Source organism: Molothrus aeneus, chromosome Z, assembly GCF_037042795.1.
Source record: "Molothrus aeneus isolate 106 chromosome Z, BPBGC_Maene_1.0, whole genome shotgun sequence".
NCBI lineage: Eukaryota > Metazoa > Chordata > Aves > Passeriformes > Icteridae > Molothrus > Molothrus aeneus.
Window position 1 is genome coordinate 73,411,344 of NC_089680.1, and position 19,094 is coordinate 73,430,437.

General features: G+C 37.3%; 1 protein-coding gene across 1 annotated transcript in view; it reads left to right on the plus strand.

Moving 5' to 3' along the window:
- LOC136569416 (coiled-coil domain-containing protein 171-like) overlaps positions 1-19,094 on the plus strand; it is a 39,835-nt gene that overhangs the window by 3,224 nt on the left and 17,517 nt on the right. The window contains exons 4-10 of the mRNA XM_066569808.1: positions 4,254-4,428; positions 6,614-6,762; positions 9,469-9,615; positions 10,767-10,859; positions 12,150-12,277; positions 13,689-13,818; positions 16,454-16,621. Coding sequence (XP_066425905.1) covers positions 4,254-4,428; positions 6,614-6,762; positions 9,469-9,615; positions 10,767-10,859; positions 12,150-12,277; positions 13,689-13,818; positions 16,454-16,621 — 990 coding nt within the window. The remainder of the gene's footprint in view (positions 1-4,253; positions 4,429-6,613; positions 6,763-9,468; positions 9,616-10,766; positions 10,860-12,149; positions 12,278-13,688; positions 13,819-16,453; positions 16,622-19,094) is intronic.

Consider the following 19,094-nt stretch of genomic DNA (forward strand, 5'->3'; position numbering starts at 1 on the left):
ATGGGAGGAAAAATCTCCTAGAAGTGGTAGTAGGAAGCTTTCATAAAGTATTGCATTTGCTGGCCATGCTGTGACAAAGAAAGTATTACAGAAACAAAAATTCTTAAGGCTAGTTTCCATTTTATTTGAAAATGTATAAGTAGACAACCAAAATGAAGTGGGCAACATAAGTAATAGTTCAACAGTTCTGACACTGGGACTGGGGGATTTTTTGTTAGCTGGGGGATTTTTTGTTCATTTGTTTGTTTTTGTTGGTTTGGGGTTTTTTTTGTTCTATACTAAGAAAAAAATTAGGGTTTTCTGATATATATTTTTAAGTTTCCACCAATTGCATCGTGACTTCAGAAGCTGTGCGTAAAATGCTATTTCAAAAGGTGTCTAATTTTTTTTTTTTGCCAATACTTAATATTATGTTCTCTGTTTTAATGCTCTGATACATATTTTTCATTTCCATGGCGTCCTTAATTCGCTAATGCTTGTGGTATCACATAATTTGTGCATGGTATGGTTTTGTTTTTTTGATTCGCCCCCACAGATTCAGTTAAGCAGAATAGTTAATTGCAGTTAGTTTCTCCTCCGAGTAAGTTTTAATGTCTTTCTATTATGATTTTTTGTTGGTGGAGATTTCATAGGAGAGCTGAAAGAAAGAGATTGCTTTAGCTCTGACTGCCACACAAACCAATGTCATTTAATGAAAGCCTTAAAGGTTTTTACAAAAAGTCATTATTCTCTTGCTTCCATTCTGTGTGGTCTCCATGAAAATAATATTGCATCTCACCAAGTTTAAATAAGGTCAATGACTCCCCTGCTGCCTCCAGACCAAATAAATGGTTCCCCTTTCCATAACCTTTGTTTCTTGGACCAAGTCTTCCCCAGTTTTCAGTTTGGGTTTCATTTTTCCCCCTTGGTGCTGTCTGGCTTTTAGCTATTTTCAGCTGAGACTGGTACTTCATTCATCATCTCTGAATAATATTACTTGCCTTTATTTCTTCTGTGTTTTCCCCAGAAAGGGAGAAAAAAGGGTCACTCAAACCAATTACATGATGTCCACAAACAAGATTTTATTCCGATTTTATTACAGATGCTCCAGCTGCTCAGGTTCTATTATTTCCCAATCTTCTTACTGCAGGAGCAGAGTTACACTAAAAATAATGATTTTAATTGTTGCTGATCTCTTGCTCTTTGGTTCATGTTGCTTGCTTTGGGTATGGCTTTGGTAGTAAGTTCTGAAAACTAATCATGACCTTGTGGTTTTCTTGCAGGTTTTAATGATTATTATCTCCTACATTTATTAAATACATAAAATGGGTTAAGAACACGGCACCTTGTGGAACAATTTCTGATGACATCGAGCTGTTCTGATCTGACAGACAATGTCTGTCTTCTTTTTAAATGGGAATATACTTACTGTTTATTCAATTATAAGATATTTATGGTCTGCAGCTAAAATACTGAAATGGCATCCTTTAAGAGAGATAATGTCTTCAAAGGCAAGATTGAATCTAAGTTACAGATCCCCTTCTTGATAGTATTTGTATCTTTTGGCCAGTCAAAAAAAAAAAAGAGAAAAATATGTCATCAGGTAAATTTTTGGTCATGAAAAATGTTAACTGTACCTATACACAAATCTAGGGGTAAAGTGGTGACTTAAAGATCTATTAATTAAATGCCAGGACAGTGTTACTTCTGTAAAAAATACTTCATGTAGACAAAGATATGGTATTTTAGTATTTACATTTCTGCATTATATGATACCAGTTTAGTGCTTAATTTAATCATGTTTCTTTTATCAGTGTATTTCACATTTATTGCCCATAAACTCTTGCACTTTTGCAAGTCTGGATAAAATAATTGTTGCAGTCTTACGTACTTAAAATAATGTGAAAATGAACATATCAAATAATGTGAACACTGATATTCAAGAACTGAAATAACTGAAAAGTTTTCCAGTTTGAAGTTATAATAATTTCACTTTAAATTATTTACCTGGTTAATAAATATTTTTTTAATGTAACTATTTATATGTATATGCATACATATATATATATATATATATATATATATATGTAACATATATATATATGTATCTATACATGGTTGTGTGTGTGTATCTATAGAAATTTATATATTGTATGTATAAATTTTTCACTTTATATATAGAAACTAGGTGTTGACTCTTTTGTAATTGTTTGTGGTGCTTGAGGGCTGATTCTGCTAATTGCCAAGTAGATTTTGCTTTAACTAAAATAGTAGTGGAAATTATGATAAAACAGGGTAGTTTGGAGGCCTAAACCTTCAATTTCTGTTGTGTCTGTGATCAGTTGCATGTCTGTGGTTTGAATGTATGTATCTCAGAAGACAAAGTGTAAAAAGAGAGGTTTTTTTCCCACATCTGTGGATTTGTTTCATGACAGAGATGTTTTTGAGATGGTAACTAATGGTAAAAAAATGAGACTTTTTGTGGAGACAAAAAGCTTGCAGTTGTTTTAACTCACATAATTGGAATTACGTTTCTAAGCCTCCTGGAAGTTAATTATCAAAAATTATGGAAGTTCATTATGGGAAACAAAGATACTAAAAAATAATAATAAATATGTTATGCTTAAATCAACTTTATTAATGGAAAGTGAATCTCTCTTTTAAGTTCCTGCTGCCACATCTCTCATATCTTGCACAATAAGCAATTCTATATAATCCTTTCTTCAAAGAGCAATAGTAAGATGAAAACTGCACAAAATAATTTTACTTATGTGAAGGTTTAAAACTCTGGACCCATGATTGGCTAATTGAGGTAAAGAAGCATTAAAACTTCAAAGGAATGCTCATGTTTCTTCAAAACACACTTTTCAGCTCAGATAATCAGTTACAAGAGTTACCATTGCCTCAGAATTTAAATCAAATGGAAACGGACACTGTTGAAGATCTGAGAAGAAAACTCCATAGTCTGGAGAAAGTAAATTTGGAATTAAACAATCAACACAATCAAGAGGTAAGGACTTTTTTTCTTTGTTTGCTTTATTTTACCCGGAGAATAAATGTAATTTCTTTCCTTAAATGCAATTTGTTTCCTTGAAATAATCCTCTCATCAGGTGAGTCAAAATGACATTCAGTAGTTGGAGAATAACAAAGTAGCACTGTACAGACATCTCCTGCCTGTCCCTAGAAACTGATATCACTTTTAGCGTCATTGCCAATAGCTGAAGGTGTGTGTAAGAAACTTGAGCACTACACAACAGTAAAATCATGCAGAAGAATATTTTGCACCCTCAGCTTTGGAATTCTCAAGGTAAGATGTGGTTTGTTTGTCTGTTTGAGTCTTTTAATCCCAGGAATTCCAGGAGTCCATTTTACAGAATCACCCCACCATTGACAGAGCAACAGCATCATGACAAGGGCAAGTCACTCTGTAAGAAGCAGGAATCCTTAAATAAGTGGATAGTGAACAACAAACTTGGTTTATTGGCTGTGTTTAGCAGGAAACAGATGAACGAGCACCCACACCAGATGCCCCTAACAAACTGCTAAGAGCAGAATTGTTACTTTTAGCAGTAATAAAATTCAAAGTAAAGAAAATTTTAATGAAGTCTTTTCTCACTGCTACTTCATTTAGGTCCTAGTTTGCCACAAGAGCATCAGGGAAAACCTTTGTAATGGGGTTAAATTATTTCCTATGAATGGAGTTCCTGTTAAATTATTTCCTATGAATGGGGCATCCATGAAGGATGCTGCTGCTTTGTAGATGTTCTGAAGAAATTCATGGTTTACTTTCCACCTTCTTGAGTTCTAATGGCTTGAATGTGGTTTCCTGGCTCCAGTTTTTGGCAGCGGTGACTAGACTATCTTTCTTACACCAGATAAGAATCCTTTTTGAAGCCTCTTCTTTGTTTTGTTTGTTGTGTTTAATAGCATTCTGCTTGACTGCTGAACATCATTGGACTGAAGTTTGTGTTTACACACTGAGTTCCTAGGTGTCTGATAATCTAGTATCCCAACACAACTGCTTTTCTAGTTGTAAATACAGTTACCATAAAATTGCCTGTGGAATAAATATAATTGTAGCTTTTATTTTCTTAAGGCAGAGCATGTTTGGAAAAACAGAGCGGTACATTTAAGGTACATGAAAATGATCTAGGAACAGTTTGCATAAAAAAAATAAAAGGATCTAAAATGTGTGGTTTCAAGACTGTATTTCAAAATCAGATGGAATAAGATGCCAGCTATGAATGCAATTTCTGAAATATTTATTTTCTAGATGTCTCGCTATGAAAAAGAAATAATGAAATTAAGGTTGGAACTTGAGAAAGGAGAAGCTCTTCGTCAACATCTGGAGAGTGAAATGACATTTGCTAGAAAAGAAGCTGATTTACAGCTCTGTACTGCAGAGGATGAACTGTGTGATGCAAAAGCCAAAGTTATGGAACTTCAAGGTAATTTTCAAAAAACCAAAAAAAATCATAGGCCAGAGGCTACATCAGTCCCAAGTCATTAAAAAAGCAGAGATTGCACAAGGTTTTACAGTTACAGTGTTTTTTGGAAAGTCTCTTATTGTCTTATTTTTCCATGTCTTACTCATCTGCTCCTATAAGCTCATAAGAGTTTGCAAAACCCTTGCTGTCTCGTACCAATTAAATATAACCTGCTAAGCCTATCAATACCTTTTTTTTTCTCTTGCTCCTTACCTTCTGTTTTTCCTTCCTTCAGTGTGCACAGAATTGTAATTAAGGAGTCCCTCTCCACTTCCTGCTTATCACTATATCCAGCTGTTCTTCCTTTTTATTTTCAGGGGGAAAAAAAATAAAATCAAATCCTGTTTATTTGTTTACACTCTTTCCAAAAACTTTTTTTTTTCCCCCAGGAGTTCTCGTGCTGCTTTTCTCTTTCACCTTTTCAGATATTTCTGGCTTTTTGTTGCTCATATCTGGCCTCTTCATGTCATCTTTGGTTTTGTTTTTATACAAATAACATGGGTTATGACAGTAGTATGTGGAAAGGAAGGGTTTTACCTACACATTTTCCCCCTACTAGTTTTGCATTCAGAAACTCAAATTTTCTTAAACCTTCTCAAACAGAGAGGAATTTCTCACTCTTAAAAGCTGGGGAGATTTTTTTTTTATTGTTACCTAAGTAAATATAATACTGTTTAAATTCAGTACAGGAGATGTATTTGTGAATCTTTGATGTTCACTGAAAAGACTGGAGGACTCCTGGAGTTTGTAACCTTACAAGGATGGAAGGAGACTCTGAAACTTGAAAGTGCATTTATACTGCCAGATTTTTTAAAAAGATAATAAGAATTCTGCACTTTCATTCATTTGGAGAACACACAGATTACAGAAATCTTGGTTTAAATTTCGCAAACATTTTTTTTTTTTTGTTGGGGTTCTTTGTTTGTTTTGTTTTGTTCTTTTTGGTTTTTTTTTTTTTTTCCCCTGGTTTTGTTTTTATTGTGACAAATGTCAAAGAAGCCAAAGACTTGGCTTTGAGTGTTCTTCTCATTTCTTTTTCAGTTTTTAACTTACTGCTTCTTCTTCCTTATCCCTTGGAGCCTTGCTCACCTCGTGTGGTGTTTTGGATACAATCTCAACTTAACTTCTTGGACAGAGCACCTCACTTGTGCTCTTTCGTTAGTATTTTCTCCAAGATGTTTTTCTGCTGTTCTTCTTGAGGTTTGACTTCCTGACATCTGACAGGTCTTTTCCATCACTGTGTCCACAAATTCTCTGTGTTTTCCCAACATGTCTCTTCTGGTTTTCTCACCCTTCTCCATCTAGGAAGAAATTTCAGAAGAATAGGATGAATTTGAAGTAAAAATCTCTTAGAAAGTGGTGATCACATAAATACCAACATAGCTAGTTGTACTCAGTAACATAAAAAAATAATACAAAATATTTTGACTGAGTTTGTGAAATGAAGCAAAGTTCCTAGTAAAACTGCTTTTAGGAAAAGAACTCTTCCTTGGCATTTAAGCTTTCCCAGAGAAGTAGATCCAGTATTTCCCTATCTTGGAGCAGCCATTGGGCTGAAGATTTAAATCTCTTGAGCAGCAGTAAATTTCCCCAGAAAAGCTAAGCCTTTGCTCATTAGCCCAACCTGCCTAAGGTTTTCCTCGAATCATTTTCATGTGGCAAGTGTCTGTCCTTATTGTTACTTAAACTGAGCTTGAAATTAATTGATACAGACTGAAATGTCTCATAACTATTTGGCAATAAGCTAGCCAAGTGTTGCAGAAAAATGTAATTAAGTTATTAAGTTCCCTATACTATAGAGGCCTCACTTGAAAGAGTTGAATTTTTATTCCTTTCCAAAGGGAGAAGAGCTTAAATTTGAAATCTAATTTTTTGAAATCTAATTTTCTCAATGCTTTTGAGAAATCTCCAAAGCATTTCTATGTCCTTGTGTGAAAGATGCTACAGGAACACAAAATGTGATTGTTTCTCTGTAGTGAAACTGGAAGTGTTACTGTTCCAGTGTTTCACAGGATACCACAATACACAGAGGAACTTATGTTCATTATACTCTTTTTTTTTCTGAACATGCTTATTTTTTTTCTTTTCCACTTCCTCTTTTTTTTTGTTGTTTTTTTTTTTTTTGTTTTTTTTTTGTGAACAACAGTAATGAATGACGAACACCAGCAGAAAGCAGCAGAGACTGAGAAAATAGTTCAAAGATTTGCAGTGGAGATGGATAACATCCACAGAGTACACCTTGCTGAGCTAGAATTCCTTTTTAAAGAAAAAGCTGAAGCCAAAAGGGCTTTTCAGGTATGATGTAGTAATAGATGGAAAGTTCCATGAGATGCTGGCTGAAAGTTTTTTGATGCCAAGTGTGTGGTGGGTTGGAGTTTTTTGGGTTTAAGGGAGAAAAAAATCCCCCAAATAGCTAAATACTGCAGAATAGTTCTGAAGATTACAGAAGTAATGAAGTTACAGAGTTATGAAGTTACACTTAGTGTGTAATGCTGGTAGTGAAAAAGAGAGGAGCTTGTGGACAGGAGAGGAGCTGCGGACAGGACCTAATGTCCTTCTCAAAAGAAGCCAGTTTTTATTCAAAGCTGGTTCTTGTAAAGGTAGGGCAGGACATAGGCTGTGAAGAAGCCTACTTTTAGATAGGGTTTTCTTTTTTAAGTTGCCAGGGGCAGCAGGGTAAGCTCTGAGTTCTGCCTAACAGTGAGTGGCTGGGTTAGTTTGAGGAGGCTCTGGAAGGGTATTGCCTTCTGTTGTGCACAGTGTTTTGTAGAAGCTACCTTCAGAGAGTTTAATGCTGCATCAAAAATCAGTGTTGAAAAAGTATGCCATGCTCTGTTGAGTGATGTTTGTCCTTGAAAAAGGACAAAAGGAGCAGTGTATGGCTCAGGACATTGTCTTCTCTGTCAGTTCCCTGGCAGTGTTCTCTGACAGTGGTTGTGGAGGAAGGGGTTTTGTTGGTAAATGTATTAAAGCTACAAACTTGTAGGAAATGTAATTCACATGAGTAGACTAAGATTGCCATGAATACATGTAGCTCGTTAAACAGGCCAGAGTGAGCTGTAGGGTTTCAGAATCTTGATGTCACTGGACTCAGAAGTCTTTCAGGACTTTCAAAACTCACTGAAAGGAAAATGTGACTCACTGCTAGGTGCCAAACCCTAACCTGCCTTCAGTAGTAAAAATGTTACATTTTTCCACTTTGCTTTTGTAGCTGCTCCCCTGCCCATCACCCTAGAGTTATGTTACGTATAATTATAAAATTCTGGGAAATAAAAAAATCTTACATCTTGATTGTCCTTGACTCGACCGCACTGAAAGCTTAATTCATTTAAGCTTGTCAGATGAACATCAGAAATATCTGGGTTTATAAATGATGACTTGGAATGCATTGCAGTCTTTTGTGTTGTGTATTTATAGGCCCAAATTTAAATCTCCTTGAGTTATTCTGAGTTTTAAAATGAAATGAGTTATAAAATGAAAGGAGATTTAATTGTGGTCTTAATACGTGCAGAGAAGTGGGATTCTGAGCATGTAGGCAAATCCTGACTGGAAAAACTACACAAACTGTAATTCTGAACTTGGCTGTGAAAATGCTGAGGTAGGCGTGGGAGTGGAGTCATGGAGTATTGAAATGTGCCTCTGGAACGAGCACACAGGAAAAATCACCCTCCCTCCTGTGTGACAGGATCTATTGGGCGGATCCTGGCCCGGGATGGGAGGGGTCGCATTCGCTAGGAAGGGCAATAGCATCACCTCGTGGATAGGCAGGAGTTCATATCCCTGCACGTTTTTTTCCTTCAAATACTTGGGAGAGTGTGTCGTTCACAAACGGTTTAAAAAAAAAAAGAAAAAAAAGACCAGCTGTGTTTTTCATGAGCAAATATTTGCAGGTGGCTACGGGGATAGTATTCAACAGTCATATCACCTCCAAAAAGTTCAGAAATTCTTCAAAATTCTGAAATCCTGCAGCTCATGCCGACTTGTTTAACGAGCTTGATATATACTCACAACAATTTTAGTTTTCTAATGCTAATTATATTTCCAGTAAAAAGTGTTTTTAAATTTTTTGTTGTATTTCACAGCAAACCATCTGTTACTTATTTCACATTTCCCAGTTCATATTTGTTAATATTTGGAAGATAAACCTGAAGAAATAAATATTTCTGTATCTTTCCAGATATAGAGAAGAAATGTTAGAAAATATAGAAAACAGTTAATTTTGGCTTCTTTATTTATTTATTTTGCATTCTGAAGGGTAGAAACCTGTCTTGCTGGACGTGCAAAGGTAGAGGATCAGCTTAAATTTAATCCAAATTCATATGGACAATGGGGATTCTGTAGCAGTGACTTCACGGAGCTGCAGTGTCCAGTAATGTCAATAATGCTTCCAGCCTGTAGCTGAGTTCAATTTCTGTATGCAGAAATTGAAGTGGGGACCAGATCATTTTATTCTGCTGAGGACTTCTTATTTCATCAGTTTTTAAATTCAGTTTCTAGAAAGAAGAAAATGCTTTTCAGAAAAGCAGAAATCAAAATTATTTAGTCTGTGGGACTAACAGTTTCTAAAAACATCTGAAGTTTCAGCAATCAAAATCATAACAGAAATGAACTCTTGTCCCCATGCATAATTTCACCAAATGCACTCTGTTTCTCTCATTGCCACTGAGCTGGGAGACAGAAGAGATTGAAGTGCTGTACTCTTTTAGGGAAAGGTTTCCAGTGGAGATCTGGCTCTGATTTTAGTGTTACCACAGAAGATCATGTTCACAGTGATTTTTGGGCCAACACAGATTTCTTGATGGTGAATCAAAAGCATGTCTGCTGTTGGGTAAACACTTCTGTTGACGTGTGCTGGCGTCATAGATTTTAAAATTCTAACATCATCTTCTGATGCAGTCTCCATTCCTCTCAAACTGCAGCTGAACTCTCAACTGCAATACTTTATCTTAGAAAAAGTGCCTCTTGATGTATTGATTTATTCCTTTACCTATTTATCTTTAGAAAACTAATGCTGCCCTGCAAAGAACTGCCAAGAAGTTGAAGGATTTGGAGGCAGAGCACAGTGGCTGCACCAAGATGCTGAAGCTCCAGGCCACCTGTCTGGAAATCAAGAATAAACGGCAGGAGAGGCTCCTCAAAGAACTGGAGGTAAAGCTTTCTGCCTGCTGCTGGGAGCCTCAGCAAGCACTGGCACAACTGAGCTGTTTCATTTCTGAGGGGTGAAACCTCTGAGTTAGGCTATGAGTGCCCCGTGTTTGATTAACAAAATGCAGAGCATCACTTGGCAGGAAAGGTGGATTCACAGGTGAATGCTGCGAGCCTGACCTGAGAGTGGTGTTTGAACTGCAGATGGAAAGGGGTTTATGTCACTGGGAAAGTACTCTTAGCAATATGGGTACAGAGGGAGTATTTGCGCAGGATTTGTGACTTTTTTATTTTTTATTGAAGCATCTTAAGCAGATAGATCTTGTGGGAGGAGGCAAAGCTTAAGCCTTTTGGCTGATGCTTTTGTGGAGTGGGTTTGGTAAGCTCTGTGCTGTGACTTTCTCTTTAATAGGCCTTCCACAGATCTCTGTTTCTCAATTATTTCCTTTTGTGAATGTGTGAGCTAATACAGAGTTTAAATTTATTGCCAACAGCTCGTATGTTCATTTTATGTATTAATTTATTTTTCAGTTAACGTTTCCCTAACTGAAGTGCTTGGAGTTAGGATTCAGTCTCACATGCTTGCTCCTTTGCTTTACCTGTCCAAAATCAATGACTTGACTTGTATCTGTGTAACCTTGAGTGTCTTAAATTACTTTTAATATGAATGTCCTTTTCTTCATCTTTCTGGCATCACTTGAAGGCAGAAGTCATTTTGGGGTGTATTGTTCTTTTCAAATCAATCATCAAAGTGAGATGATGCTTTTGAAAGGAAACAATGTAGCTAAAATTTCATGTGAATTTCTATTATAGCAGCTCTGTAGTTACTGCTTCTGCTAAAAACATTTTTTCTATTGAAATACCACGTCCAGGCCTTTAGATAGAGACAGGTATCTGTGACTATGAAAACTGTAGCAAGAACATAATCCTACATCAATTTCTTTAACTAAATAGAAAATATTACTTTAATATTCTGGATATGTAATTGTTTCCTTTCATTTATTTATTGACATGAGTTTTCACAGTTCCAAAGTGCAAGTAGTTCAGATACCACAGGTTGGTGTATGGAGACCTAATAAACTGAAGAAATTAAGTTGTCTTTGCATGATGTCATCATCTTTCCGGACTTAGATATTTTTAAAATGTACTTTTAGGCAGCTGCAGTGAAAATAAAGAAACTGGAGGATGATGCTGCAGCAGCAAGACGAGCGCATGTAGAATGTAAATACACTACAGAAGTCATGCAGGTAAACTTTTGATTAAATATTTGGTAGAAGTCTGCAGTAAAATGGAAGATGAACTTGTAAAGGTGCAATCTTCAAAAATGTTCAGACTTCCTTGCTCCAGTGAAAACACTGAGTAGATTTTTTGCAGTGATTGATGATTGTCAAGACTGTAAAAGGTAATAGAAAAATATCTCCTTGATTTCCAGGAGATATGGAAACACATTCTTGTGTTTTAGAATTCAAAGTAGCATTGAAAGAGTGAGGGGAAAGGAAATGTTTCACAATAGTTAAACTGCTGAGATATTCTGTCCTATATCTTTGGAATGGGCACTTAGGTAATTTCAGAGATAGAGTGCATTCACCCAACTTCTCTAGGTGTGAGATATTAATGCATCCTGAGACTGCAGTTCCAAATGTAACTATTCAGAGTACATTTCAGCTATTACATCTGCTGTTGCCAGAGAAGTTTGAATCTATGAAAAAATGCAATATGTATACTTGAATATTAAATTTTTGTATCACTAAACTGTGTCACACAGGGTTTGATCCATTAAAGCAATTAGGGTTTATTAAAAAAAAAAAGTGAAAATCCTGTAAGATGATTGTTGAGTGATCTTGTAGTGACTAAGGAAGCCTTCCTAGTGGATTTTTGAAGAACTAAATGAGAAAACAAAAGAGAATTTCATTATTTTTTTCTTGTTTTCTGAGGAACACAAACAAGCATTGCCAATTCTTCAGTCAGTTATTTTCTTATGACCTTCTCTAAGTACAGGCACTTGGATTTCTGAAGTGATGATTAAATAAATTGTGATGATTCAGGTTTTTTTATTCCCTCTCTACTTTTACAACATACAAAGGAGCTGGAAAAGTAACATTCCGTGAAGTTAGAGATTTATCTTTTATGGGTGAAGACCTCAGAAGGTTTTCTTCCTTGTTTATGTACATGAACAAGCTCCACATGAGCTTTGCTCTGAGTGCAAGTGTAGCTTTTACTGTTAATCCTACCCTTTTATGAGTCTACTTAATGAATGGAATTCCCCTGGAAAACTTCAGTAATATAAATAATGGAAAACAGGAAAATCCAAACACCATGCAAGGAGAACAAAAGGTGCTTTGGGTCAGCATATCTATTTCTTTCTGTTTTGAACTCTATGTATAAATCCATTTTTATGTATGTTAAATGCTTTCTAATTCCATATAGAATTAATAGAAGATATTCACTTATAAAAAGCAGAACAGAACAGTGAAGAGCATTAAAGACCATGGCAGTCTTTCCTAACTTCCTTTAACTGCTTTCTTATCACTTGGTAGTTGAGAATTCAAGAACTGGAAGACATTTTGAATGAAGGGCATCGCGGCAGGAGAGAAGATTTTCCAGAAGGGATAGCAAGGGAAGAGTTCAGAGAGCCAGTAAATGCACTTGAGACAGGAAAAAAAGAGTAAGTTTCCTTTTAAAGCCATTGCAAAATGGCCCTAGACAGCCTCAGTACAACTCGCACTTTACAGTCCCTGCATTTTTCAGTCAGCAGAAAATCTGGTGCAAAGTGCCAAACCAAACTAAAGGTTCAGAACCTGGCAGTCCATTAATAACAGGCCCATATCAGTAACCAAAGGTATTGTGAATGGTACAGATAATAACTGGCCTGCTACAGATTATTTGCCAAACCAAAAATTTTGCAAATCATAGTTATGGTTAGGTCCAGGGTCCAGTAATGGTTGGGGTGAGTGTAGGAAAAGGTATCCAGCAGGTCTAGAAAAGATGGCTTTTCTATATACACTTAGATTATTATGAGGACATTGTTTTCCACTTCAGTGAGTCAGTTGGATCTCTAAGACTCCTGTCAAGAAGTTGTGTATCATTTATAGTGGATAATCTTTGTTTTCAACTTTTGAATGGCCGTAGAAAGCTTTAAATGGTTAAAAAGTATCGAAAAGTGTGAGAGCAGAGGAAATCTCTTGGGATGTTTCCTGGCCAGCACAGTCTGCTGTGCCTGTAGTAGCAGAACTTGGGTGAGCTCTCTTTCAGCCTGTATACACAGGTGTTTATGTTGACTTACTCACACAAGGAGCAGTGGAGAAGGAAAAAATTGTTTTCCCACAAGGAAGGAAGTTTGTGGCCTGAGCAACTCGTTCAAGATTCATGATTATGGCCATGTTTTTAGTAAAATATTTAAAACTTGAGCTGGAAAAGCCTTTGTCATCCTGTGCAAACATCAATTTGAAGCAAGCTTTTGGCTTTCCTGACACCATGCCTGAATACTCAGGCAATCTTTTAAAATTCTTCCTTGGATTCCCTCTCTGTGCTTCTGTGTCCTTTATGCTATTGCTTGGCCTTGGAGTTTCCTCATCAGCTGCCTGTTTAGTCATGCTGGTCTCTTGATATATCTGTTTTCCTGAGTGACACAGTACAAGAACAGATTAAAATTCTGGATAGTTTGCTTTAAAAGCCAGACAGAGTAGAGTCAGGCATGTGGAAACCTGAAGAGCAAGAACTGTACTTGAAATCAGCATTGATGATGCAAGATGTGACATGGTCTCTCTGAAGACAGCTGTTGTGTTAATTAAAATATGAAGAATTCTGTTTGTTACATGTAACTTTGAGGCCACATCCAAGTAATCTTATGAATTGCATGACACGAGGCTTGGTAACTGAAAATATAACCTCTTGAAAAATCTTCCTTAGAAGGAACATAAATTTCTTCATTCAATTAGGAAAGGCAAGCAGCTTCAGAATCCATGTGTGGTGCTAAAGTAGTATCTGTCATATCCATTGATTATCCTTTAAAAGAACACAGTGCATTTGACAAAAGTAATTTTGGTTAAAGTATCTTTTTTGTGGAAACTTTCCAGTTCACAAGGACAGCGTTTATCCTCCGGTGCACAACGGAAAGACCAGGCTGAGGAAGGGAAGAGAGCTCAAGATGCCAATGCAACATTAGTGGTTCCTCCAGACAGCTTCAGCCTGCAGGAAGGCTCAATAGTAAGGAAAAAAAGCCTCAATAGTAAATAGTAAATAGAAAAAAAAGCTCGGTAGTAAGGAAAAAAATGCGGCACACATTGCTTGGGTTTTTTAAAGCATACTGTCAAAATATTTACTGTGGGGAGAATTTGCTGCATTTGCTGCGCTGAGCTGTGGCAGAATTCTGCCATTCTCTCACCCTTTTTGTTATTATGTTACCTTTAAAAAAATTTACTATATGAATAAATGTAAGCAATGCCTTGGAGAAGCTAATTTGAAAATATTTTTTAAGTATGGGCAGGATGTACTGGCATTCCTAATTAAGGCATTTTGTAGATATTGATGATCATTTCATGTGAAGAATGTTCTTTCTACCTAACTTTTTTGTCAAGTTTCATGAGCTATCATTCTAGAAATGTTTATTTTTATTTCATACACCCTTTTAGTTTTAGTGCAAGTATTTGACTGTAAAAATTGCTTGAAAATTATTTCAAGCTTTCCAGTGGAAAAGCAGAGGGGATTTTTTGTTGTTGTTTTGTTTTTTACTTGTTTTGCTGTGGATTTGGCACATTGGATGTATTTCGCTGGATTATTTTCTGAAAAATTTCTCCTCTTATATGACCACTTTGGGCTTTTCTACTGTCTTTACCCAGCTACACCTTGAATGACAATTTTGCCATCTCTTTGCACAGCAGCAGGGACAAAGGAAAGTTGTCAGCATGTTTAGAAAATCTCTCCTTTCATTGTGTGCTTACATTTGCTCTGTTTCTACTCTTAGCAATATTCAATTTTTTTTGCTGGTGGCTTGGAAACTTCTCCTCTTTCTCCGTCAGAGCTCTGAGCATGGAAGGTGCATGAGGTCTGTTCCCTGTGGAGAGGAGCAGAGACCTGCATCAGAGAGTCTTCAGATCTGTGGGTGTCTTTTGTTCAGCTGATGGAGTTATTCCACACTTTGTCTTAGTGCTGTCCACTGCCCAGGCAGATCTGTCATTCATAAACTGGAGACAAATAAAATCAGGATCTTCTTTTTTCTTTCTGGGAGAATAACAGCTCCTTTCATGCAAGCATTAATGTATTAAAGACATCTGCTGGCCTAGTTAGCCTGAAAAAGTCATTTCATCAGGCACAAAAGGAATGCATACAGAGAAAAGCAACTGTCTGCCCTAACTACAGGCATTAATGATTGCTATTTCTAACTACAAAACACAATTGCAAGCTGCAAATATTCTACTGAAGTGCTTGCTTCCAAACCTGAAGTGCTTGCTAGCTGTTGCTGTGGTAGGAGTTTTCCTTTTTATTTGTATTCCTTAGTAAAATATATGACATGACAAGAACTATGGACAAGATTCCATTCATGATCAAGATTTCTGGTAGTGGAAACAGTATTTAATGCTAGACTCAAAATTAATGTTACGGTATTGAAAGGTTAAAAAATAATAATAATTAGCTCACTGTCATATTCATAGAGCTGGTTGTTTTAATTATTTTACTCAAAGGCGTTCAAACCACAAGACTGTCCTGAGTGGGTGATAAAAATATTCATTTTTGGAAGAGTTGTATTAGTGGTTGCCTTATGAGATCAGGTATTTATGGCCTTGGATGGCTTTGCATTTTTCCCAAAGCTGTTTGTATTTGTTTGGGAAGCAGAAGTGCCTGTGTGTGATCCTGTTTACTCCACTGAGATAGCTCTGATTTTGCTGCGCAAAATGAAAAAGCAGAAGACTGTAGCAGAAACTAAGTATAGATAACATTTAATATATTGCTGTTGGTCTTTGCTATACCCATGCTTAAATTGGGTAAAAATGTCAGTGTGTTCTCTTCCCCTCATTCTCCCTTCCTGCTTTCCTGACCTGTACAGTATTTTTTCATATTTTATACTATTTTTATGCTTCCTGAATATGTTTTTCCACTCTAGTCTGATAATCTTATCTTGATCTCTGACTGTACTAATACAGCATTTGAGAAACAGCTTTCTATTATCTTAACTTTAAAAAGTTTCTAAGGCACTTGTATGTACTAAAAGTATGAAGAATTGAATTTCTACTGCATGCTGTTGTTGCTAAAATTTATTTATAATCTGAATCAAGTTAATATACCACTGATTAAAATCACTGTAAATAAATGAGGCACAGCTTTTGGAGTTTGACTGATGGAGCTGTAGGCCCATTTTGGCCAGCTGTTTAATCATATCTAATCCATGCAAAACAAATTTTTAAAGGAATTTAGAGTGTGTTGTGCTGCCAGGCCAACTGGACAGTTTTCTGTGTGCTGTGCAAGTGTTGGGGCACAATTTGGAGGCACCTCAAGGTATTAACATGGGTGAATGAATTGCATCCACTAGAGCACGGAAATTTTTATCTGTGCCAGGTCATGGTTGTGGCCCCCACAGGACTGGGATTTACTCACATACTTTATTTACATACTGTGTCTAATTAGATAAATTTTGTGAAATCTGTTTTCTTACTCTGCTGTAATATCAGGCAATATTATGGCTGCAATTATTAGAAATGAACTGAGGAATTTTGTGAAGCTGTGAGAAGGAGCCTTGAGGGCTCATTTTCAGCTGCAGGCAGCTCTGCTACCACACATAGGATGCATCTCTTTTGATTTGAACATTGCCCAGCTACAGCAATTAATTTTTTTCTTTGTGTTCCAGAGGGAGATGTCCATCCTCCTGAACACATACCAGACTCTGGCAAATGCCCAGGTGCTTTCCAGACAGACAAACGTCCCCCTGGAAGAGTTACCTTGGGCAGAGCTTTGTGCCCTCTTGCATGAGAATGTTGAAGCCCTGGTCTCGAACTTCAGCAAGGCTAACCAGAGGGTGAGTGTCCCCAGGCATCAGCTGCCTCTGCTGAGCTCAGTGACATTTGCTCACACTGCAGTCTTGTTAAAAAGGATTGATATTCATCCCCCAAAAAGGATTTGGACACTAAAAAATGAGCACCCTTAATTCTGGCTTGTCCACTGCTCACTTTGTTGCCGGGGCATTTAGATGTGACTGGAGTGTGCATCAAGTCTCTCAGCTCCACCTTCTGTGCAGGATATTCTGAAAGGACAATCTGATAGTAGCCACAGGAACCTAATTAAAAGATAATAAATTCATCTTACTGATGAAGAAATTCACTGAACCTAGTCATTTACGGTCATAAATCAAGTCTTTCTTTTACTATAATCCAGAGGCCAAATACACTTTCTCCAGGAATATCACCTTTTAATTATGTCTTTATGATTCAGCTGTACTACTTGAAAGAATGCCAGTGTGGGGTTTTTTTGTTGAATTGTAACTTTGGATTATGACATTTTTATTCAGAAACACAACAGAAATACCTATTATAAAACATGTCAGGATCTGTAGGAAGGAGGAGCTGTACTTTTCTGAGTGGTTTTAAAGCAAGTGAGCTTACATGGCCTTTCTCCCCAGAAAGCCTTCTGGTTTTATGAAGGAAAAACCCCTTTTAAAATAACTCAGCTGGCTCCAGAGACTAAGCTATGCCTAAAGAGCTCTTTAGGGTATCACTTTGTGTTCTGGTTTATTTCTCTTTTGAAGTAGATGATGAAAGGGAAGGGAAGGTGAACACTGCTGGCAGCGTTTGTAGGGCTTGTGTCTTATTGTTCCTTACTTTTTAATTAAGCACTGTTATTGAGACTGATTATGAGGTCTCTAGGACTCTCCTCATGTACTTAGCAGCTTTTCTGGGATTTTAGACTGGGCTGAAAAAACTTTTTTTCCACACAGTTCAGTGTGGTCTATCTGGAAGTATCTTGATATTTTCTAGGAGCAGAAAGTTCAGGTGTGTGCATTTGAGGATCATTGTTGGCTTGGTTCATTCCTCCATTTAGCTTGCATGAGGTGCAGTGTGAAACCACAAGAGTGAATCCCTTCATGTTTGTTGAAAATACATCCTAAACTTATGAGCTACTTGTAAGGAAAAAATTCTCTGTGCTAGAATTCCCTGAAATTGTTGTAAAACTTAGTAATAATCTGGAATGTCTTGGCTTTTCAACAAAAGAAAAAAACCAAAACCACAAACAAACAAACAAAAAAATGAAAGGTTGTGTTTTAATTATTGTTTGCAATCATCACAAACTTCTAAAGGATATACTTGGATTACTAATTTACTAAAATTTAATACAATCATTAAAAAAAAAATTATCAAGTGTCTGGCTCAGGTTTCCTGCAAAGAGGGTGACAAATATCTCTGCAAGCTGGTAGAAGGATAGCAAAATCGAAACCAAATAAAATACTTTGTTTCAAAATATTTTTCAGTTTTGTTTTGAGAACCAAGTAATTCATCTGCTGTGAAAGGGTTTTACTTAGTTTTAATAAAAATATTGAAAAAACTGCAGTTTAGATTTGATGCTGTGATGCGGTGGCTGTTCTCAGTGAAAGCCCGGCTGAAGGTATTTAAGAACCAGCCACCCTCAGTTGTCCCGGCACTCCTCCGGCTCAGAGCCAGAGGCGTGTGCCGACCGTGGGTCGGGGAAGAGAAGCAGTCACTGTTGTAAAGGCAACCACGCCGCAGGGATGAAGAAAGAGACGGCTCTCCTCCGCTGGGTAGAACAACTTGGATTTATTCCGGGGTAGGGAAAGTAGGAGGTCCGCCCAAAGGTGGCAAGCAGAGGAGAAGCCCTGAGCCCCTTCGGGGACCCGGGTTTTAAAGGGAAGGGGTGGGTACATAGAGGACCAATCACGAAACGAACAAAATTGATACATTGAGGATGGACAGACAGCACGGACCAACAGGGATAGGTTAAGGGTGGGGCCCAGGCCTACTAGCCAATCACTCGACACCCTAGCTGGAAAGTTCTGGAAATTAGGGCAGGGTGTCGGTGACTGACAGCAGACCTGGGGAGGGGATATGGAGACAAATATGGGAGAACAGGGAGGGGAAATAACGATTGACACAAACTGGGGGTTGAGCCAGACCAACTTGTCAAGCTGGGAGAGGGGAGAACGGAACAAACCAAACACAAACCACAACATCTCCCCCTTTTTTGTTTTAAAAGAAAAAGAAAAGGTGGGGAGCTAAACGAGTTTTTAGATGTCAGACGGTCATCATTTTCTGGGTCATTTCAAAGTCCAGGCTATCTCCGCTGGCGCTTCCGGAGTCCGAAGTCGAGGCAGGGTCCTCTTCGATGTCTGGGAGCTCCAGATGGTTTACGTTGGTGACTGAAGTGTTCAGCAGGAGTCTCTTAATAAGTCCCCACATAAGGGAGCAAGCAAGAACAGTCACCATAATAACTAAACCCAAATACAAAACGGATCGGGCTACGGACCCGGCCCACCCTGACAG